The following is a 20,021-nucleotide window of genomic DNA, read 5'->3' as shown; positions in this document are numbered from 1 at the left end:
AATATAGCGGCAATATTGCCTTTTAGGGAATACTTGAAGGAGGTTACTACTGATGCTATGTTATTCTTTAGAACAAAGTACTCTAGTGTGAAGCATTTGAGGAAGGGCTACAGACATTTATAAGAAGTGTCCGGGAAAAGGATTAATACTTCGGGCTATCATTCGATGTACCAGTATCATCGGTCGACACTTCTCACCGAATCTCTTCATTTTCTTCCAATCTATAAACGGCTTTTCACCGCGGCGCTTCTAATCGGTTACTTGTATACCGGGTTCTCTGTTTCCTGTACCAATATCATCAATATTATCAATGCACAGCCTACCATTAATATTGTCACTCCATTAGATATTGCATGACGCCCATTATCTGTCGTTCTCTCAAATCCGGCGAGTCAGACTCTGACCGCAGTGCGCAGAGAACCAGATCTTCTTCTTGCAGGAAAAGGCGAGTTGTGCACCGCCCACCGCAGTCGCCGTCTTTGACTGCGGGAGCTGTCGAATGGTCCCTCGTCCGCCTTGTGTCCTGTTATATTACACTCTCTGTCATATCTAACAGTCTTGCTTTCATTTTGCACTATTGCTGTCCTCTATATCAGCGCTGAATTCTGCAACATATTTCTTCAATTGGATACTAGACAATAATAATGATCGTCACAGAGGAGAAGAAACTACCTTTGGCCCCAGACACACCGCTCGCTCCTCAGGGCGCCAACAATCCCTTCACGCCTGCTGCAGCTTCCTCCTCCGAAGCACCGCAAGATGGTGCTCCTCCTCCATACGAGCACTCCGAATCCGCCTTCACTGGCACGATCAGCACCGCTTCTTCCTCCGCTGCCCCAGGCTCCAGCACCGTCGCTCCCGGCACACCAGTCGCCGACCGGGACTCCAGGCTAGACATGCTCTCCGGGGACCCGGATGACTACTCTACCGGTCCATCCGTTCTCCCCCCACACCACGAAGATCCCATTCCCCCCGGTCTTCCCAAGCAGAACAAGCTACGCGTGCACAAGGATAACCACAGTATCAAGGACGTCTTCGTTATCGATGCCAACCTCCCCGCGCCGCCCGGGAGTCCTGAGAGAGCTCTCGACTTGTTCAGCAGCAATGGGAGTGTGTACGCCAAGGTGTATCTTATCGGCTATGATTTGAAACGGAGGGTGGAGCTTGCTGCCAAGAGCAAGAACGGGAGTGTCAAATTCTTAATCGTTCGTTCCTGATCTGTGTATCTCGTACAGAATGCTGTGCTGATCACGTACCATTCCAGGCCGAATGCCCACGTACGATGCCCATCTCGGTCAACTGCGAGTCGCACAACGGCTCCGTCACTGTCCTGCTCCCGCCCAAATTCACGGGCCCGCTCCAGATCTCGCACAAGAACGGGAGCGTCACACTCTTCCCTTCGCTCAAAGCGCGCACACGCACGCTCGACGAGAGCAGCACGACACGCCGCTGCTGGGTGGGCGAATGGCCCGGGGAGACCGAGTGGGACGGGGATGAGTGCATCGTTGGGAGCTTGAACGGTAGCGTGAGGATCGGATTCTGGGAAGGAGAGCCGTTGGAGAAGCCAGCTGGATTCTTTAAGCGCCTATTTGGATGAGGATTGCCACTGGTGATTCCACTATATGCCATAGTTTGTTCTTGTATTCTGTGCGATGAATGACTCCCTCTCAGGCGTCCCCACGACGACTGTTTATGATTGGTTTATGCCCCTACTTCATGATTAGAGCAAAGCTACAGGAAGGGAAACCAAAGGCCAAAAAGAAACCTGACAAGACCAAGAGCCCTTTCCCAAAGGGAAAGATGTCGTTAAGGATTGCGCCAGTAATCAACTTGACGAAGTCATGACGTAAGCATCTAGCCTCTCGGCTGTTTCCATATCAAAAAATGCGAACGCCGAATCGGCAGCGTTGGTCCAGTTGCTCTTTTCCATCCCGTCTCCTCCTCATCTCTCAGAATGCGCCTTCTCAGGCACACGAAAGTGTAAGCAGACGAATGATTGCCATAGCTAAGAAGTGAGAACAATTTTGGCAGCCTCGAACTGGGAACTGTACTATCTGATATCCGTAGATGAGCGAGCGGGTGGGTAGACCTGGAGCTTTCTGGGTTTTCAAGGGCAGAAACGAGATTAATTGGTTCCGCGTTCGACGTTACAGGGGCAGTCCGGGGTCATGAAGTGTACTACTACAATATAGTCGTGAAATGTAACTAGGCGGAGACTCCGCAAAAGGGAGAATATCCGAGCCTCACCCAGAGGCAGCGGAAGAGTGGGTATGTCAGAATATTCCCACCTCGTTCCAGCCGGCTTGTATATATCTTCAGATAATCTAAACACACTGAGACCCCTGGTTATCCAAGATATTCAATATCAAACCCACGATCATACCACGTGTCGCCGCCGCTTCTCCATGGGCGCTCCGGAAAAGTAAATGAAACACGTGACTTTGCACTGCACTCAGGCCCTCGGCGCCTGTCTGCGCATCGGTCATCTCACCGATTGACCACCGGGGAGACAGCAATATGAACATTATCCACGTCTCCTGTATTTTATCCACCATCTTGAACAACGAAAAGCAGGTTGACTTCACCTAAGAGCTATGACCATCACGTCAAATAATCGTGCAACGGAGGATGAATTCGTAGGCGCAGAACCTTGGAGCGAAGCCGATGCACTTCCTCCGCCCGCTTACGAGGATAGACCGTTTCGGAACGTCCCAGGCCAGGGATCATCGAGGGGACGAAGACGCAGGACGGGTTATCCACAGGAGAAACGGGATGGGACACCCGCTCCTCCGACTGATATGCCTGTTTATCTGCCGCAGTTAACAAGGACGCCATCTGCCTCTAGCACGAATTCAAACCTTACTGTCCAGGACCTGCCGATCACCCCGCCCCGATCCAACCGGGAAGTGGCAGCGCCGTCTGTATCAGGCGCTACTTCCAGCTCTCCATCTCAAATGCGGCAGTCTTCCATACCCTGGGATTCGTCTCGATCACGCGCTTCATCCATCTCGAGCACGACTTCGAGCACGTCAGTTCAAGCCTGCCCATCAGCTACGCCATACTCACCTTCTGGGATGCGTGTGCAATCTGCCTCGGTCACTAAGAGCTCGGCAGTCCCCGTACATGATGGACGGAAATCGGCTATTCTATCGACCGCCAATCTGGGGAGACCGTCGTCCTTGTCAAGTACAGCAAACCCCATCATCCGTGATGTCGCTCCATCCTATCCTGCCCCGATGAGGGGTTCAATGTACATCACTAACCCGGATACATTCGACGCATCAACTCCAAGCTCAGCGCACACGACGATCCCTCCTGTACCCCATGCGAACACCTCCGTGCCATCTACCCCGTTGTCAGAGCCCGAACTTTCGCAGCCGACACCTCCGACAATCACGTATCCGGCCGACTTCCCCTCTCACCTCGCACGACAGAACGGCGTTCGCATCCGGCGCGCTGGCGACGTGCGCGAAACGTTCCTCATCGATTCGGCGTTGCCCGCCCTTGAAGGTGGGGCGGACAAGGCGTTGGATATAGAGACAGGGAGTGCGGTGGATGCGCGGGTCTATGTGATCGGGACGGGGGCAGCGCCATCCACCTCAGAAAAGGCCACTGAAATGGCGTTCAAAGCGGCAAGTATCAAGATGACTGTCGTTAGTCCAGTTCCATTGGAATATCAAGAGAGATACCTGATATTGGTCCAGGTACAAGCAATAGGAAACCCACTCCTGAAACTTCAATTCCAGCCAGAGAAGCCACGCACACGAGCAAAAGATCCACTAGAAGTGCACCTCTGTACCGGCGTTCGAGTTTCTCTCGAAGCATTCTGGCCGGGAGACTGTATCATCCGTCTTCCTCCTACATTCACCGGCAAAGTTGACCTACGCTTTGGCAAGCGTGGTACGGTAGACATCGACAAGAACCTTGCGCTCCGCACGAGGATCTTGAATGAGGAGCAGGGTGTGATGTTGTTCTGGATTGGGGACTACGAGACGGGCAAGGGTGAGTGGGAGTTTGACAAGTGCTTCATTCGCGCCGAGGGAAGGATCTCCATTGGCGTATGGGAAGCAGATTCGGAGAACAAGACCAAGACACCCCCTGCCTGGGACACAGCCAGCATCGCTTCGAGCAAGAGAGGACAGGCACTGGACAGAATCAAGGGTGTTGCGAGCCGGATTCCCAGTGTGAATTTGTACAAGAAGCTGAAAGGGAATACTGAGAAACCATATTTGGCAACCCTTGATTAGCGCATTTTCTTTTATCCTCTCGTTTATTCTTATTGTAAAGATGTGATCTATGTAAATTCTTTCGTGGATAAAAGATCAGTGTATATTCTGGTAATGAATGAATGGTGTGATGATGGATAGACGCCCGTTCGCAAGGATACAACAGAAACAAACGGAAGAACCACGGATCAGCCTCCCAGGTTACACTCTCCATCTCTTGCTGATACTCTTACCTGCGGACTCGACGGACTGGTTGTAATATCCCCTTCTTTCTCCTCCTCAATCAATCAAGCTGGACATGATTATCACTTCCGATAATCCTGAAGCAGCAGACGACCCCAAACACCGTCCAGGTCCCAGTGGTCGCTCTACTTCACAGTCTGCCGTGGAAGATGAGGCGCAACCTCCGCCATACAGCTACTCACCGCGGGCTGATCCCAGAGTCGATCTTCTCGAAGGGGAGGGGGAGGAAGACACCATACTGATTCCCGCGCCATCCCGCCCGCTGCCATCGCCTTTTCCTGCAGTATCCCAGGCAGTGCCTGTCATATCGAACATCCCCCCAAACCTGCCGCGGCAAAACCGCCTGCGTATCTATCGCGATAACTCTGGCATTCGTGACACCTTCGTAATCGATCCCACTCTGCCTGCGCCTCCAGGAAGCCATGACAAGGCGCTCAGCGTGTATTCGCAGAACGGGAGCATCGAAGTAACTGTCTAACTCAGAGCCCTGGCAAGGTCACAAAGGGGATGGTTGAGCTTGAGGGTTTGAGCATGAATGGTAGCATCAACTTCCGGGTGGTACGTTCTTTCACTTTTTGTATATTATCTCCAGTCTTCTAATTATTGGATGTGTGTGTGCTGTTTGTCCCAGGCCGAATGCCCAGCGGACATGCGTATCTCCATCCACGTCGAGTCACGTAACGGCAGTGTTGCCCTCTTCCTCCCAGCAACCTTCCGTGGACCGCTCACAATCGGACACGAGAACGGCAACGCATGGTTGACACCCCCGCTGCGGACCCGTACGCGTACGCTGGACGAGACCGCAGGTCAGCATCGGTGCTGGGTTGGCGAATGGGGGGAAGACGACGACCCGAATTGGGTTGCGGACGAGTGCACGGTGGAGAGTCATAATGGGAGCGTTAAAGTTGGATATTGGTCGGCTGAGGCGGCGGATATGAAGCAACAGGTGCCTAAGGGGGCCATGGAGAAGGCGTTTGGGCAGAAGAAATGAGTTGATTTGGAATGCAACTGAGAGTGTACATCTTTTGGATCTGTATGTACTATATTTCTTACTGGTTTGGAATCTTCTTCGGTTGTTGTTGTTCACTTTGACTATTATCTATGTGAAACACACAGAAAGGAGGGGATGTGGTTGTAACAGTACAGTTTATGAATCAAATTCAGAGTTGAAAGCGAAATACAACAAAATACATAGTGATCAAAAGAATCAAGGCCCAAAGAGAGACGAGTTCACCCAAATAGCTTCTTCATGAGCCCAGTGACAAACGTCTCGACCTTGCCAATGCCCTCCCAGTACAGCACCCTCGCCGGCCCACTAAGAGTCCTAACCTCTGCCTCATCTCCCATCCACTCTCCTCGCTCGAAGGTCCGCCAGTCTTCCGCTAGATCCGAGCAGTCGCCCACCCAGTACTTGCGCACGTCGCTGCTCTCTTCAAGGATCCTTAGTCGGCTGCGGAGGGAGGTGCCGAGTGACACGGGGCCAGTGCGGGTGTGGATCGTGAGGGGACCGGAGAAGTGAAGAGGGAGGAAGAGCTCGCAGGGACCAGATTTAGTCCCCACGTCTACGGCGAGCTTTGCATTGCGTGGCATGCGCGCCTGTGCCACCCGAGAAAACGAAGTCAGCAAATGGTGATCGACACATGACCGACGAAATCACCCACCACTGCAAGTTTGACCGGTCCACTCTCGCTCTGCGCACTCATCTCCACTCGTCCTTTGAGATCCCGACAATCAAGGACGTAGACGCGCGCGAGGACAGGTGCGCTCGTGCTGCTCAGCTCCAAGTTCTTCTGCGCTGTCCCAGGCGGCGAGGGGAGGGAGGGGTCGATAACGAGTGTTTCGCTGATCGGCTGGTAGGCACGGTGGATCCGCAGACGGTTTTGGTGAGGAAGGTCTGGGATCTCCTCTTGTGGAGGAACGGATGGACCAGAGGAGTAAGGGATTGGGTCACCAGAGAGAATGTCCACCGTTGGGTCGTGTGGAACGACTAGAGGTTCTTCAGGATCAGGGTAACCAGCTTCAGAGTTGGTCGTTGTCGTTGTGCCGCTCATGATGGTTGATGAAGCGGGGTCAGAGGGCGTATAAGGCGGAGGATCAGCCCAGTTGCTCGATGCTACGGTACTGTCCCCTGCAGTCGAGGCAGCACTCGTACTCGGTCCGCTTGAGCTTGAGTACCCTTCAGTGGGCAGTTCAGGCAATGGGCGCTTCTTATCGTCGTCGACGATTATCATCTCGTCAGGTTATATAGCAGTGAAAGTGAATCTCAGGATTGCTGTTGTAGTAGGCTTTGATGACTAGGACGCTGCCAGTGTCAGCTATGTAATATAGACCGAATGTCCCAAGTACGAGGTGGTCAGGAGCAAGTTGTGAGTCGCGCCGCAGTAGACAGTGGCCAAGAGCAAAGTCGTCAGCCTCCTCCCCCTCCTGATTGGACTGTCGGTCGCACTCGGGAAGTCACTCGCGGCCCTGCGGCATCCTGATCTGCTGTGCGCACAGTCCGCCGCAACATCTCCGCACAGTTCGGAATTCCGATATCGCTCACTATTCATACATTGAATATGTTCTCTATGACAGAGGGTATTACAGTAATAGCTATCTGGTACATCTATTGCTACTAGTATCTCCACTCAATGGGCGTGGTCTAGTTGTGATAAGGCTTCTTCGTCCTGAGGTCAATACTATTGTCGTCTTTCGACCATTCCGAGACCGACACGACCGACACGAACTCAGCCGCATGGAAGTCAGAGACTGCCAGCACGATAGGCTCGCTATTACCGGGATGCGCTGGCTGCGACAGTGTGTTGTACAATGTTTTCATATTTTTGAACGCCGCATTCGGTAGGACTCCGTATTTGAGTGCGTTCTTTCTCAGTATATGCCTGAGGAGAGGGTCGTGGTCGGCGAGCACCTCGAGAGAGGCGGCGACTCCGCTCGGGGGGCGTTTGGTTCTTGGATCGATGGGGATGGCTTTGTGCTGGTTTGCCACCAGGACGATCATCTCTGTTTGTGAGTGTCAGCTTCGTCAAATCTGTCTCGCAATGTATCAACTTACCGATTGCACTCCTGATATTGAAATCCTTTTCCAATTTCAGTTAACTGCAATCCCTTTCCTGTGCATTTCATCCCTGTCTTGGAGCAAACGCAAAAGTGTCGGCACTTCTCCCGGAACGACAGCCGCAGTGTGTAGATGCTGCTATGCCATTCCGACCCTATGGAGGAGGGAACCATGAATGCGAGCGGACCTACCGCACGAGGTTAGCTTTGCTGCTGGAACACTTTTAAAGAGTCATGCGATTAAGAAGGCACATGATTGGGCATGTGAAATGAGAGGGGGGAATAGACAAACTGTGAATGCGCATTGAGGGATGCCCCTCACTTCGTCGTTTGAAGTGTGCTCCCCGAACCTCCACACCCTCGGCTCCGAAGGGATTGAGCGGACGCGAGAGACGCCCGGCCTTTTTTGGTTGTTACAGTTTCGGCAATTCTCTTTCTTTGTATGAGCAAGAGATAGCTTAGTCTCTTCGAGATCTTTGCTCAAGAATCCGGGCATCAATTGTACTTCGCCATCTGACGACCCCCTTCTCCGCGCGACCTGGCTTCTAACAGGAGAATAACGACTCATTGAAGAATGCTATGCGGTTCTATTCTATCTTGTTCAATCTCTTAGGTGACGGTCATACAGAGCCTTCAGCATGGCGACAGCCTCCTCACGCCTACATCCAAATATGGCTGAAATTTGGTTGACATATTCGTGCAAGAGAGGGTCGTAGTCAGCGAGGACGCTGAGACATTCGGAGACACCGGTCGGGATGCGGCCAGTTGCCGGATCGACGGGAATAGCGCCCTCCTGTTGAGCTTTATATTCGATGCGTTCTATTCCCTACTGTGAACTCGCCTCCAACTTGATGATGTAACGACTTACCCAGGTAAATTTTAAGGGCGCACATTGCCGCAGTTTCATTATCCCACGCCACACTGCGTGCACTACGTTTCTGCCGAGCTACGCCAACCTTGTGCAGGAGGAGGGGACGATGAACACGGGTGAATCTGCAGGACGCGCATCAGTCCTCTGAGCTGTCATCACGTCTTCTCTGCTCACATTTTTGCGCCAGTGAGAAAGAACATTCTTGGGTATGTCAAACAGGAGGTTGGGATGGAAAGATAGAAGGGGATTCTCGTCTATCCTCTGACATTTGTAGGATGGGACGCTGTTCGCTCTATTTCGTTTGACTTGTTCGGTGATTTTCTATTCCTGACCTCATACCGACCTTTTATTTCCTTTTCTATCCTGGTGTTATAATGATGCGATTGGCGAGGTCGTCATGATGCAAAGTCATTCACCTTACAGAATACAACAACACGCTACCAAAAAGGGCAGAAAAAAAGGTAGTGACATCACCTTCCCCATGAACGTGCTATGTCGTCCATATCTTCTATCCCTGTTGGATGTCGAATACCAATACATGTAGAATGCCCTCAACCCCTGACAGCAGCCTCAAATAACAGCGCCCGACGCTTCGGCAATACCGGTGCAGGTGTAACAAGTGCAGGCATGCTCGTCCCGCAATTGTTCGCCGGGTTACCCATGATGATGCTCTCGCTCACACCCAGGATGGCGTCGCTCTTTCCGTACGCAGCGGCATCGAACAGGTGATCAGTCGTCTTCTCGAACGAAGCGAGCATCAGTACACTGTCTTTCATCTTGGCTACCCCGAATCGCGTGATGCCGAGAACTTCACCCTGCGAGAAAAGTATGTCAGCAGCATTTTGGCGACACGTGCTGTACATACCTTGTAGGTCATCACATCCCCAAGAAGCATCACGTGCCTGGGATCGATATTCATCCCGTGGTTCTCCATGGTATACTGAATCTCGTGTATGATCGTGCTCCTGGCAGCCTCAATGCCCAACACCTTCCCCACCTCGATCACATGGTTTCCCGTCGTCTCCTCACCCACCACACCCTCTGTCGTCATCACCTCTAACAGGCCGTATCCTTCTACAAGCAGCTCGTTCTCTCCCGGCTTCCCGCGGGGCGATTTGTCCTTCTCAATCTTGTTGATCACCGCACGCTGGATCTGAGATGAACCCTTGACCACGATATCGGCCAATACGCGCTTGGTTGCCCGGAGTTCGTAGTACTTGAACTCTCCACTGTCGAAGAAGATTTTGAGTCTGTTCTTCCGAGAGTCGACCGTTATATTCTGTTTGAACGTCAGCACTCAGCAGTACGATAATGCACAAAGCACGACGCGTACCCCATCCTTGACCTTGACCTTACTTGAGTTCACAATTGCACGCTTGACGTCCTCGATCGTAAGCTCAAGCTGAAGCTTGCGTATCGCATCCATGTCGAGGTGTACCCCGATATAGGTATACTCGCCCGCCCATGCTTCCTCAATCACGCTTGCCACGTCTCCAAGATACGTCTTCTCCAGCCGTCCTTTGACGATCCTCGCGGCGGTCTCGTTTTTTCGCTCCACAAGCTTCGCACTGATAATGGGAGTACTGATTACTTTGGCAGCATTAATGATCTCCTTGATCCGGGGTACTCCGAGAGTGACGTTCATGCTCGCCACACCGGCGAAATGGAACGTCTTGAGCGTCATCTGCGTTCCGGGCTCACCGATCGACTGTGCACCCACGGCGCCAACAGTGCTCCCAGGCTCGATCTTGCTCTTGACGTACTTCGCCCAACACGTGTTGAGGAAACTCTCCACATGTGCAGAAGTGATCTTGATCCTATTCTCGAGCGCCTGTTGTTCCTTCTCGCCCGCCCCGAGCGAGAGGTCCGTGTCCGCGTCCCAGTCATCGTCCCGGTCAACAGCATCGTACATCTTATATTCCTGCCTCACATTTCCGAGATGGCGTGCGATGGCTTGGATGTAGGCGCGCAAGCTATCGAGATATTGCGTCGAGCACTCCGTCTTGAATTTACGCCTCTGGAGGATCTCGTTCGTCAAATCCATGATCTCGAATGGGAGGAGTGCCCGTCCGTCGCGTGCGGTGATCGCTCCCGCGTGCATCCAAGCTCGATCAAAGTCTACAGGCTGGGCCTGGCCCTCCAGGCACCCTGGGTCCAGCCCATCGTCCCCAAAGCGGAACTGCACGATCCCTCCACTGGACGTGCGCACAGAGGTGTCGTAGTGAGTCACTAGATCTTCTAGTGCTTTCATCAGTCGCCGCTGCATGTAGCCTGTTTCGGCCGTCTTGACAGCCGTATCAACTAGACCCTCACGGCCGGAAATGGCGTGAAAAAGAAATTCAGTGGGCCGCAGACCAGTGTAGAATGAGTTGCTGACGAAGCCTTTTGAAGGGGGCTCGCGTGACTTTTTTGGGAAGTGAGGAAGCGAGCGTTCCTGAAACCCGTCGGGCACACGCTTACCCCCGATAATCTGCTGTCCGACACAGGCAATCATCTGCGAGACATTGAGCACGGAGCCTTTCGAGCCGCATATGGACATGAGACGGGGAGCGTTGTGTATGCTGAGTTCTTTCATACAAATGTCACCCACGCTCTCTCGGACCTTGGACAGAATGCTGGAGATGGATGCTTCTAGTGTCTGGTCTTGATCACAGCCGGGTTTATTGGCCAGTTTGCCCAGCTTTGCTTGCTGTATAAGCTCAGTGCAATCATCGTACGCCTTGACGACCATCTTTTCTTTGCGAGCACGTAGCTCGGCTCCGGGCGTGACATCGCTGATTCCTAGCGAGAAGCCAAAGTTGGACAACCATCTTCCGCAAAGCTTCGCAAGCCTGTTCATCCCCGCAGCTGCCGCATCCGGCCCAAAATCGCGCAGCATAGCTCCGAAAACGGATTTCTTTTTGCCACTCCCCACCGTGGCCTTATCCATGACACCGCACATGATTTCGCTGTTGACGATGACAAGCCATCCGTCGTTCGGAGAGAGGTCCATAGGAAGAGGCTGGCAAAAGTCGGCATAAGGGTCATCTTTCATCTTGCCCGTTTTCTCGGCTTCTTCTGCCTGTCGCTCAAGCTCGGCGAAAGAGAACTGTGGGTCCCCAGAACGGCCGGGTTTCAAAGTACGCAGAGATAAAGGGTAATAACGTGCCGTTGGCTTCTCTCCTCGGTTGCAAGGACTTTCCACATTGACCAGAACGCGGCTCTTGCTGTTGGGTCGCATGAGAACATTGAAAATTTGCTTTCCCGTCCACAAACATTCTGGTCTCCATATTGTCGGTGGCGGCAGGTCAATATCTTCCAGCGCATCTGCCATGTATGTGCAGATTTGAGTGAAGGCGCGTCGATCATAGAAGGTATCTCGATTGGATAGAAGATAGGCGGCGGTAACGAAATCTTGGGTAGCGGCAATGACGGGTTCTCCATTACGTGGTGTCACGAGATTTTTCTTCACGCTCATCAGCTCTAGCGCTTCTGTTCGCGCTTCTTCCGTTTGAGGTACATCTATAGGTCATCAGCCTCAAAATCCTTAGGAACGAAGACAGGACGTACGAATATTCATCTCGTCGCCGTCGAAATCAGCACCGTATGGTCCACAGACACATTCATTCAGACGGAATGTCCGCCATGGCCGTACCTTGACCCGATGACACATGATCGAGAGCTTGTGCAAACTCGGTTGTCGATTGAAAAGAATGACATCGCCGTCAATCAGATGTCGTTCGACAACGTCTCCAACTTGTAGCCTGTCGGCCACCTCAAATCGGTTTGCGTACATCAAGAATCGCTTGATCCCTCCACCCAATCCGAATGAACCAGGAGCGCCACTCTGGACGAAGTTCGCTCCGGGCCACTCGAGAGGACCGTTCCGCACTGCCTGCCGTAGTGATTCGATGTTGTACTCATTTACACGAGCAGGATATGTCAATTTGACTGCCACTCGTTTGGGGATAGCGACCTCATCAATACGAAGGTTAGGATCCGGACTGATAACGGTTCGCCCTGAGAAGTCGACACGTTTTCCGGACAGATTACCTCGAAAACGACCTTGCTTGCCCTTGAGACGTTGGCAGAAACCTCGGATAGGTTTCTGCACATATGCCGGGGAGAGGTTGGGCTGCTCAGAGTTGATGTACAATGCCACACCAGCTTGCAGGAAGTCCCAGTTCTCCATGATGTTCGACGTCGCGTTGCCTTTGCGCAGCCCTTCCCGGATGAGGGCATTGCAGAAGACAATTTCCGTCAACTTCACAGTAAGATCGTCTTCGTTGCTGGCCCCGTCCTGTTGTACGGACGGCCGAATCGCCACAGGAGGGACAGAGATGTAATGCCAAATGAATTGTTCTGGACGGCCATGTTCAGGATGCATGCCAAGCAACTCGCAGTCCTGACGGTAAGTTAGAATAAACAAGTGAAGTGATGAACGATAGGCGCACTTCGTCTGTTATGTTCTCGAATAACGTCAGCACTCGTAAGGGGTGCATGTCCTCGACAGCTTTGGCTATATGCGGTGCCAGGTCCTTCTGATATTCGATAGCTTTATTGAACCCCTCCCTCCACTTCAGGCGCTCATCCTCCGTCTTCTTCGAGCGAAATTTCTCATGGACAATCTTGATGTCCTTCTTTGCTTTCTTGACAATGCCGTTCGTGCTCATGCAATAAGGACAGTAGGTAACCTTCCGGCATTGGGTATTGACGGCTTTGAAGGTCGCTTGTCGCTGAAGGTTCTCAAGTCCAGGACGACGGAAACGGCGGAGAAACTTGCGTCGGTCGGCTTCTTCTAGCATAACGCGAGAGCAAGTCTGACAAGATGTGAGCTAAGCAAACACGCGTAGCAGACAGATCACGCACCTTGCAAATACATTGAAGAATAGAGATGACATGCTTGAAGTATCCGACGTGAAATACCGGGAGAGTGAGCTTGATATACGCATAATGTCCGACGCAGGTCTGTGCCGTCTGTCCACAAGTCTCACAAACCGAGGTCTTGTCGATCACACCCTGCACTAGCCTCAGCAGCTGAACATACTTTCATATACTGTCCACTCACTAATCTTCTGTCTAGGACTCCATTAGGTGCCGGGTCTCGTGTCCCTCGGGTATACAAGTCATGGTGTGGGATCTCGAACTCTGAAATCTTGACCACATCCTGTGGCTTGAGTAGACTGAACTGGATATGCTTGCTATCCAAGGGTCAATATACGTTTCATCTTGCTATGAATGGCTGCTTACATGACCTTGTTACTGGTGTCCTGCACCGACACCTTCATTGTCGCGATCAGCCTACAAATCCCACTCAAGCGCCCAACGATATAAGGGTTGGTGAAAGTCGGCGTGACTTGGGCCGACGGTGAGAGGTTGTTAGTGGCTGTGAAACGTGAAAAGAAGCATGCGGAGGCAATCAGGGAGAAGCTGGAGACTGACGCGTCTCCGTGCTGAATTCGTACGCGGCCCTGCCCTTGAGCGCAACTTCCATCTCGTTCACAATGTCCAGGACTTCATACGACAGGTATGCATACAAGAGGTGCAAGGGGAGTAAGAGGATTATCTGACATTGTTATTTTCTAGATATCTTACCGTTTTCTCGCCAGAAGGGCGTCTATACCAAGTCGGTGAGCTGCTTTCCTACCAACTGTCGCGCATATATCTCTGACGAGCACGACAGAGTACGCATTCAAGGCTATCTCTGGATCTGGGCACACTGCAATCGCAATCCGAGGCAAGGATACTGCTGTTGTGATTACACAGAAGAAGGTGGCGGTGCGTGTGGTAGAGGTACCTGCATTGCAACTGTGTTGATGGTGTCGCAGGACAAGCTCATCGATGCCGGTACCATCACCCATCTGTTCAGCATAACACCATCTATTGGTTGTGTCGTCACCGGTCTAATTGGTATGTCCGAGCTGTTATGTTCGCCACACACAGACTTAGACTCGATCCAGCCGATGCACGCTCACAAGTAACGAGGGCGAGGTCTGAAGCAGCCGATTTCCGGTACAAGAACGGCTATGAGATCACCCCCGATGCTCTGGCCCGACGTATCGCCAACATCAACCAAGTCTACACCCAACGCGCGGCGATGCGACCGTTAGGCATCGGTGCGTTCTACACTGAACACGCGCTTGTTGTGCTCATCCCTCACTAGCGATGATCCTTATTGGCATCGACCCTGAATTTGGCCCACAGTGCTTTAAGCTGGACCCTGCAGGATACTTTGTCGGCTTCCATGCTACTTCTGCAGGGCAGAAACAGCAAGAGGCGATGAACTTCCTTGAGAAGCGGTGGAAGAAGCTAGAGGGCGAGCCTGATGTTGCAGGGTTGACGCTTGGACGGACAGAGGTGATCGAGGTACAAAGCAGTACTTGCAATTTGACCATATACTGACATTTGTGGTAGATGGCAATCGAGGCGATTTCCCAAGTGCTTGCGACGGACTTCAAGCCAGGGGAGATCGAGATCGGTATCGTCTCGACCGCCGAGACTGCCGAGGGGAAGGAGGGCAGTGGTGCGGCGATGTGGAGAGTGATGGACGATGCGGAGAAAGACCATTGGTTGACCAAGGTAGGTGAAAAGGATTGATCGACACCTATAGCATTAGGCAGGGCACATACATACGTTGTCCGGTTCTTCCCGGTTTCAGCCAGAATATTTAGACCCGTAAGAACTGGGGTAAGAACTTGTCCAGCGAATAGCTCCCGCACTCTTACCCCACCTTACTCCTCTTTCCATCCTCCTTCCCTGCTATATTCAGCACTCTCTTCACCAGAACCGCCAGGGATGCACGCAGGAATCCGTCTTCTAGCCAGGAGTCATCCTTACAAACCGATGATCCATTTCCTAGGCAAGAACCGGATTCCGCGAGGTAAGCGTCTCACCACACGTCCACACGTACGAACTCACTGAACGTACGTATTCGATGCGTCGCAGAACCCCATGGACCGAGACCGCATCCGATGGCTCCTCCGGATATAAAAGCCCATTTTTCAGAGTTCTTGAACAAGATCCAGGCGAGCAGGTCGTTTGTCGCAGTGCGCTTCCTTCCTCCTTTCGTCCTTCCTTTCATACCTAACTCACTCACTCACTACTCAGCAGGCCTCAAAAGAAGAAGAAACAGCAAAAGTATACGCCAACTTCTGGGAAGCACCTGATCGGTATCGGAAAGGGACTGTATTAGACGAAGCGGAAATAGAGGCTATCGACGTGCGTCCCCCTTCCCTATCTTTCCTATCCTACGCTGCATGGGTGCTCTGGTGCTGGTGCTGATGCTGATGCTGATGCTGTGACAGAGCGGGGGAGCTTCGAAGTGGTAGAATGGACAACTTGAGCTTGGAATGTACAACGTGCAATTTTATCTTATCGAATCTTGAATCCTGAAAGTTGGCTCGCTGGCTAGCTGGGTCAGGAAGCGCCCAGAAAGGGCTAGTGTGCTTGAATGGTCTGGATTGGTGTCTCGTGCGTGTTTTGAAAGAGAGGGGTTGCAGGTTCTGCTGTGTGGTGAATGCGGATGGTGGGACTAGATCGCCCGGTCTGGGTATCCGCTTGCAACGGGTTGCAAGTTCGGAAACGATCATAGACTGGGAGAAAGGTGTCTATTCCCGGAATAATTGCATAAAATACAGTGCGCGCCCCAAGCAGAGAAAAGGCACACCAACCCCCAACCTCCAACCTCCCCACTCTAGATCTGCTACCCGACCGCTAACGGCTCATAACAAGTCATAGTCGTCCAGCTCGTCATTATATTTCATGATCGTGCGCTTCACCTTCGACGTGGTTACCCAGGTGACAAAGTCCTCGTTTTGTCTGCGTGTTGTCAGTGAACTCTCATACAAAGGAAGGGGAAGGGAAGGACGCACCGAGTGACCATATACGCCGGGTCGGTGATCGTTTCCGGTCCTACGCGGACATGGCCTTGCTCGATGTACTTGGCCGCCTGGGCTCGTCAGCACTTACTCACAGCGCCGCGCAGACCAAGAAAATACGCACAGTCTTGACCGTCTCCGCCATCTTGAGTCTGCAGCAGACGACCGCCAACCTGCGTCTGCAGAACGCCGCTACAGTCAGTGCGTTCTCCACGTCGCTCATCTTCGCTTTCTGGTTCAGGACGCCCATGTCATACAGCTTGCTGAGGATCTGGCCTTCCATACGGGTGCGAAAGTGGTCTTGGGCAGGGAGAAGGGAGAGCCTGTGCGCGAGCGAACGGAGTGACCCGCAGAGCTTGTTGTACGAATGGTAGTCTTCTCGCGCTTGGATGTGGTATCGCCGGAGAACGGCGAGCTCGTGTGACCTGGCGTCGGATTTCCACTGCGGGGAGGGGTTAGAGGGGTTAATGGGAGGGAGGAGAGGGCGTACGTTGAGGAAATCGACTTTTTTTAAAAGCTTCTTTTCGTGGTATTTTAGTTCTCTCATTGTATGTAGGAGGTTAAGGATTGCGCGGAAAAGTGACTAGAGTCACTGTGACTGCGGAGGCTTATTCGGAGGTCACGGGACACGTCACCGTGTTTTGAAGCGGATAGGGTTACTGGTACTATCGAAGACTGACACTGCTGTGAACATGGATAATGCCCTCAATTATGGCTTTCCCAAATGCGTCCTCGAACGACGGGGAGGATATTTGCGAGGATGGTGAGGACAACGCTGGCTTCATCGAGTGGAAGTGGCATCCGCTCCTCGCGTGTATCCAACGCCCCATCAGTGCGATACGCTCCATTGGAGACGATGCCGTGATATGTACAACAAGCAACGCTCTCTTCAGCGTTCACCATGGCCCTGGAAATCCTGCCTGGACTATTATGCGCAGTTGGGGTATGGAGAACGCGCATAAGGTCGTATTTTCTGGCGAATCCATGGCCACCACAGATTGCCCTCTTTCATGGCTCAATTGCAATTCTGTACCCGTTCGCCATCACAGCGTCATGGAACCGCTCTCCGTTCCCTCAGAATGCATCGTCAACGCGCTGAAGGTTGGACCGACTCGGAGTGGCGCGGACGCGTTTGCTACATTGGCTTCTGATGATGTCGTCGCCACGAATTCGGTGTGGAATATCCACCTTACGCCCCAACTCGGCATCTATGCTTCGCGCGTGCAGGATGATTGTAGGCTCCAGCTGCGCTCCATTGCTCTGGTAAGCCGCCTTTCATGGGCACTGGGGGAATTACTAGCTAATGCCCATCGCTCGGGAATGTAGAAGATGTTCTCGAAAGTGGATTTCTGGTTCTTGGAGGAGAATTTTGTGATCGTCAACTACAATTGCGCGTCCATCGACGTTTATCCCAACTTCGATACCGTGCTTACCTCCGGTCAAGCAGAGTCCGATTTGTTACCAGGCAGGATTATGTTCGACGAACCATTTTTCGAGGCCAAGCGCGTCCTGACAACTTGAGGTCTAGTAGTGGCGCTCCGATTTGAAGACTGGATCTCTCTGTATGATGTTGCTATCATCCATGGCAGGTTGTCACTCGAGATATATTGGGTATTCGACTTCCGCATGATACCTGACGACATCGACGACATTATCGGCACCGCTAACTACATCACCTGTTTCGATGTTTCCGATGAAGGCGATGAGATCCTTTTTGTCGATCACTCCCTTCGACCCAATGCCGTGTCAACTGTCCGTGCTGCACGCCTTCCTCTGGACGCTGGAGGGGATGAGCCAGCAAGCACAACATTTGCCATGACTACAACCGTCCTTCGATGTGGTTCTGGGGATATTCTTCGTCATGTCAATTTCGTCAAGAGATATGGTAATGCTATCTGGCTCGGCAGGGCCAATTCATATCTATGGATCGAAGTACTTCCACAGATGATGAATGGCTATCCCTCGGAGGACAAAGCCCCAGTGCTAAAACTATCTCCGCGCGATCTGACGATGTCGGACATTGGTGAGATGGCTATCAACCCAAATTGGGTAAGGTTATCTAAGCTAGAACTGAGAGCCCACCTGAAATCTTATTTAACGTGCAGATCTTGGATCGTGATTCCAAGGAATCAAGCACCTGCATGAAGGATGAAGATGAAGACATTGTGTTCCTCACCGGTCCAGTTCCTAACGATAAAAGTTACTTTATAGGCAATAGGCTCCATAAATATTTGGGTGACCACAACCTTGTTCCTTTCGGGAACAAGTGGTGCTCGCAGTATGGCTTTGCGTTGAAAGGGGACTTCAAGCTGGTCATGGTATATGACCGGATTGATATGTTCCGTTCCGTGATTCAAATGTGTACCCCCCCAAGGAAGCTGCTTTCTCCGTCTAGATCGATTCCAGGAAATCGACGACCCTGATCTTCGCGAGCGGATAGTGATCTCCCGCTGGAACCAGGCGACAAGGGAAGACTGCCTGGCTAACGACGATCCCCCTTCTCCAGATGGCACAATCCGAGGTTTGGACGTGGACGCTCTAATGGCAGAGTACTTTGCCCAAGTGGATCGGGAGGCTATCGAAGATGATCTTAGCATGGTGAATGAGTCTGGCGATGTCCACCTGCTGCGGGTTCAGTTGTGGGATAGGTTCGGCTTTGCGCCTCACTGAGAGGTTGTACTTGTTAGCTTGGCGAAATCTGGATACGGTATGTACAGTGTACTCAACTTTGTATCGACTTTGTACCTTAGTTAGTGTAATATTCGAGATGAGATGGACGTGGGCAGTGCTGAAACTCGCCGTACCCCACAGTTCAGGTGTTACATGCACGTCCATTTACACGCAATTGTAAAGATGAGGGATATGCCTTGCTGCGTCTTGGGGGATAGCGGTGTACGAATGGTAGTCTTCTCGCGCTTGGATGTGGGATCGCCGAAGAAATGGCGAGCTCGTGTGACCTGGCATCGGATTTCCACTGCAAGGGCGTGAGAGAGTCGACTTTTTTTTAGACGCTTCTTTTCGTGGTATTTTTAATTCTCTCATTGTATGTAGGAGATCAAGGATTAGAGGACGAAGGAGCGACTAGAGAGAGCACGGAGTGACTAGTACTAGTACGTAATGAATGCACAAGTAAGGGTGGCCCAAAATGCAATGCGGCAGATCGGAGCGGTGTTCTGGCTCCGAGGTTTACTCGGGGGTCATGGGCCACGTCCGCGTTTGAAGGGTGTGAGGTTGTGGGCGGAGAGTTATTACATGGTGCAAGTACTTGTGGTGCACTGAGTGAGTTAGGGATATGGAAGAGTATATGAAATAAAGAGAAGGTTTAGGCTGTGAAAGGGGATCATGTACGTGGCTGTGTTGTGTGACATCGCCTCGCCTTTGAAGTGCCTCTCCCTCGCCCCTCCACGGTCCAGGCACTTTACGGCGGTGAGACAAGAGATACGCCAGGGGAATATTCAGTCGTAAACGGTAACGCTTTCCCCCTTTCCCCGCTCTTTGTGTCTCTGCTTCACCCTTCTGTCGCCACTCTCTAAAGGGTGATGAAACGTGATTAGAAGAGGAAGGGAGAGGGAGAGAAGGGCAATAGAGAGCAGATCTCGATATCGCCCACTCACACACACCACACAACCCCTTTTCCACTCCTATCCGCTCTTCCCCTTCTTTCTCATTCATACTTGATCACACGGAATCTCATTCCTCCCTTCTCATTCCCTTGACATCCCCTTCCTCCCCTCCTCCTCCTCCTCCTCCTCCTCCTCCTCCTCCTCCTCC

At 52.2% G+C, this 20,021-nt stretch overlaps 10 protein-coding genes across 10 annotated transcripts; 6 read left to right on the top strand and 4 right to left on the bottom strand.

Moving 5' to 3' along the window:
• Positions 1–530: 530 nt before the first annotated feature.
• Positions 531–1,777, top strand: DACRYDRAFT_97727 (uncharacterized protein). The gene is made up of 2 exons (XM_040777477.1): positions 531–1,205; positions 1,265–1,777. Exons 1-2 carry the CDS (start codon positions 645–647, stop codon positions 1,595–1,597), a joined length of 894 nt encoding a protein of 297 aa, XP_040633044.1. The 5' UTR covers positions 531–644; the 3' UTR covers positions 1,598–1,777.
• Positions 1,778–2,594: 817 nt separating this feature from the next.
• Positions 2,595–4,247, top strand: DACRYDRAFT_103096 (uncharacterized protein; the record flags this gene model as incomplete). Its single annotated transcript, XM_040767712.1, has 2 exons — positions 2,595–3,653; positions 3,705–4,247. 2 exons carry the CDS (start codon positions 2,595–2,597, stop codon positions 4,245–4,247), a joined length of 1,602 nt encoding a protein of 533 aa, XP_040633043.1.
• A 277-nt stretch (positions 4,248–4,524) lies between these two features.
• Positions 4,525–5,460, top strand: DACRYDRAFT_103095 (uncharacterized protein; the record flags this gene model as incomplete). The annotated part of the gene is made up of 3 exons (XM_040767711.1): positions 4,525–4,908; positions 4,965–5,027; positions 5,101–5,460. The coding sequence occupies 3 exons, from the start codon at positions 4,525–4,527 to the stop codon at positions 5,458–5,460; spliced, it is 807 nt and encodes a 268-aa protein (XP_040633042.1).
• A 154-nt stretch (positions 5,461–5,614) lies between these two features.
• DACRYDRAFT_19433 (uncharacterized protein) lies at positions 5,615–6,817 on the bottom strand. Its single transcript, XM_040771508.1, has 2 exons — positions 6,131–6,817; positions 5,615–6,065 (listed from the first exon to the last, which is right to left on the bottom strand). Exons 1-2 carry the CDS (start codon positions 6,698–6,700, stop codon positions 5,700–5,702), a joined length of 936 nt encoding a protein of 311 aa, XP_040633041.1. The 5' UTR covers positions 6,701–6,817; the 3' UTR covers positions 5,615–5,699.
• Positions 6,818–7,000: 183 nt separating this feature from the next.
• On the bottom strand, positions 7,001–7,743 carry DACRYDRAFT_92272 (uncharacterized protein). Its single transcript, XM_040777055.1, has 2 exons — positions 7,522–7,743; positions 7,001–7,469 (listed from the first exon to the last, which is right to left on the bottom strand). Exons 1-2 carry the CDS (start codon positions 7,695–7,697, stop codon positions 7,241–7,243), a joined length of 405 nt encoding a protein of 134 aa, XP_040633040.1. The 5' UTR covers positions 7,698–7,743; the 3' UTR covers positions 7,001–7,240.
• Positions 7,744–8,770: 1,027 nt separating this feature from the next.
• On the bottom strand, positions 8,771–13,682 carry DACRYDRAFT_112911 (subunit of DNA dependent RNA-polymerase). The gene is made up of 8 exons (XM_040769531.1): positions 13,624–13,682; positions 13,442–13,574; positions 13,243–13,392; positions 12,828–13,193; positions 11,944–12,778; positions 9,728–11,895; positions 9,260–9,673; positions 8,771–9,209 (listed from the first exon to the last, which is right to left on the bottom strand). Exons 1-8 carry the CDS (start codon positions 13,659–13,661, stop codon positions 8,946–8,948), a joined length of 4,368 nt encoding a protein of 1,455 aa, XP_040633039.1. The 5' UTR covers positions 13,662–13,682; the 3' UTR covers positions 8,771–8,945.
• Positions 13,683–13,849: 167 nt separating this feature from the next.
• DACRYDRAFT_19430 (N-terminal nucleophile aminohydrolase) lies at positions 13,850–15,014 on the top strand. The gene is made up of 7 exons (XM_040771507.1): positions 13,850–13,900; positions 13,960–14,003; positions 14,057–14,151; positions 14,202–14,283; positions 14,334–14,489; positions 14,537–14,739; positions 14,788–15,014. Exons 1-7 carry the CDS (start codon positions 13,878–13,880, stop codon positions 14,968–14,970), a joined length of 786 nt encoding a protein of 261 aa, XP_040633038.1. The 5' UTR covers positions 13,850–13,877; the 3' UTR covers positions 14,971–15,014.
• An 82-nt stretch (positions 15,015–15,096) lies between these two features.
• On the top strand, positions 15,097–15,750 carry DACRYDRAFT_19429 (uncharacterized protein). The gene is made up of 4 exons (XM_040771506.1): positions 15,097–15,253; positions 15,319–15,419; positions 15,484–15,591; positions 15,678–15,750. Exons 1-4 carry the CDS (start codon positions 15,169–15,171, stop codon positions 15,699–15,701), a joined length of 318 nt encoding a protein of 105 aa, XP_040633037.1. The 5' UTR covers positions 15,097–15,168; the 3' UTR covers positions 15,702–15,750.
• Positions 15,751–16,019: 269 nt separating this feature from the next.
• On the bottom strand, positions 16,020–16,797 carry DACRYDRAFT_92269 (alpha-L RNA-binding motif-containing protein; the record flags this gene model as incomplete). Its single annotated transcript, XM_040777054.1, has 4 exons — positions 16,020–16,191; positions 16,245–16,321; positions 16,375–16,692; positions 16,741–16,797. 4 exons carry the CDS (start codon positions 16,795–16,797, stop codon positions 16,095–16,097), a joined length of 549 nt encoding a protein of 182 aa, XP_040633036.1. The 3' UTR covers positions 16,020–16,094.
• Positions 16,798–16,961: 164 nt separating this feature from the next.
• Positions 16,962–18,920, top strand: DACRYDRAFT_103089 (uncharacterized protein; the record flags this gene model as incomplete). Its single annotated transcript, XM_040767710.1, has 5 exons — positions 16,962–17,513; positions 17,577–17,688; positions 17,782–18,299; positions 18,356–18,598; positions 18,657–18,920. 5 exons carry the CDS (start codon positions 16,962–16,964, stop codon positions 18,918–18,920), a joined length of 1,689 nt encoding a protein of 562 aa, XP_040633035.1.
• Between the last annotated feature and the right edge of the window lie 1,101 nt (positions 18,921–20,021).

The sequence above is a fragment of the Dacryopinax primogenitus genome, assembly GCF_000292625.1.
Source record: "Dacryopinax primogenitus strain DJM-731 SS1 chromosome Unknown DACRYscaffold_1, whole genome shotgun sequence".
In the NCBI taxonomy this organism is placed as follows: Eukaryota; Fungi; Basidiomycota; class Dacrymycetes; order Dacrymycetales; family Dacrymycetaceae; genus Dacryopinax; species Dacryopinax primogenitus.
This window is presented reverse-complemented; position numbering and strand designations above follow the sequence as displayed.

Excerpts from the sequence above, each read along its gene's own strand:
- DACRYDRAFT_97727 (XM_040777477.1), top strand. The coding sequence starts at position 645 with ATGATCGTCACAGAGGAGAAGAAACTACCTTTGGCCCCAGACACACCG. Across the intron at positions 1,206-1,264 it reads GGAGTGTCAAATTCTTAATC|GCCGAATGCCCACGTACGAT; the intron begins GTTCGTTCCTGA and ends GTACCATTCCAG.
- DACRYDRAFT_19433 (XM_040771508.1), bottom strand. The coding sequence starts at position 6,700 with ATGATAATCGTCGACGACGATAAGAAGCGCCCATTGCCTGAACTGCCC. Across the intron at positions 6,066-6,130 it reads GACCGGTCAAACTTGCAGTG|GCGCGCATGCCACGCAATGC; the intron begins GTGGGTGATTTC and ends CGGGTGGCACAG.
- DACRYDRAFT_92272 (XM_040777055.1), bottom strand. The coding sequence starts at position 7,697 with ATGGTTCCCTCCTCCATAGGGTCGGAATGGCATAGCAGCATCTACACA. Across the intron at positions 7,470-7,521 it reads CAATATCAGGAGTGCAATCG|AGATGATCGTCCTGGTGGCA; the intron begins GTAAGTTGATAC and ends ACTCACAAACAG.
- DACRYDRAFT_112911 (XM_040769531.1), bottom strand. The coding sequence starts at position 13,661 with ATGAAGGTGTCGGTGCAGGACACCAGTAACAAGGTCAT. Across the intron at positions 13,194-13,242 it reads TTCTTCAATGTATTTGCAAG|ACTTGCTCTCGCGTTATGCT; the intron begins GTGCGTGATCTG and ends ACATCTTGTCAG. Across the intron at positions 12,779-12,827 it reads TCGAGAACATAACAGACGAA|GACTGCGAGTTGCTTGGCAT; the intron begins GTGCGCCTATCG and ends ACTTACCGTCAG.
- DACRYDRAFT_19430 (XM_040771507.1), top strand. The coding sequence starts at position 13,878 with ATGTCCAGGACTTCATACGACAG. Across the intron at positions 14,284-14,333 it reads TGTCGTCACCGGTCTAATTG|CCGATGCACGCTCACAAGTA; the intron begins GTATGTCCGAGC and ends GACTCGATCCAG. Across the intron at positions 14,490-14,536 it reads GATGCGACCGTTAGGCATCG|CGATGATCCTTATTGGCATC; the intron begins GTGCGTTCTACA and ends ATCCCTCACTAG.
- DACRYDRAFT_19429 (XM_040771506.1), top strand. The coding sequence starts at position 15,169 with ATGCACGCAGGAATCCGTCTTCTAGCCAGGAGTCATCCTTACAAACCG. Across the intron at positions 15,420-15,483 it reads CGAGCAGGTCGTTTGTCGCA|GCCTCAAAAGAAGAAGAAAC; the intron begins GTGCGCTTCCTT and ends ACTACTCAGCAG. Across the intron at positions 15,592-15,677 it reads CGGAAATAGAGGCTATCGAC|AGCGGGGGAGCTTCGAAGTG; the intron begins GTGCGTCCCCCT and ends ATGCTGTGACAG.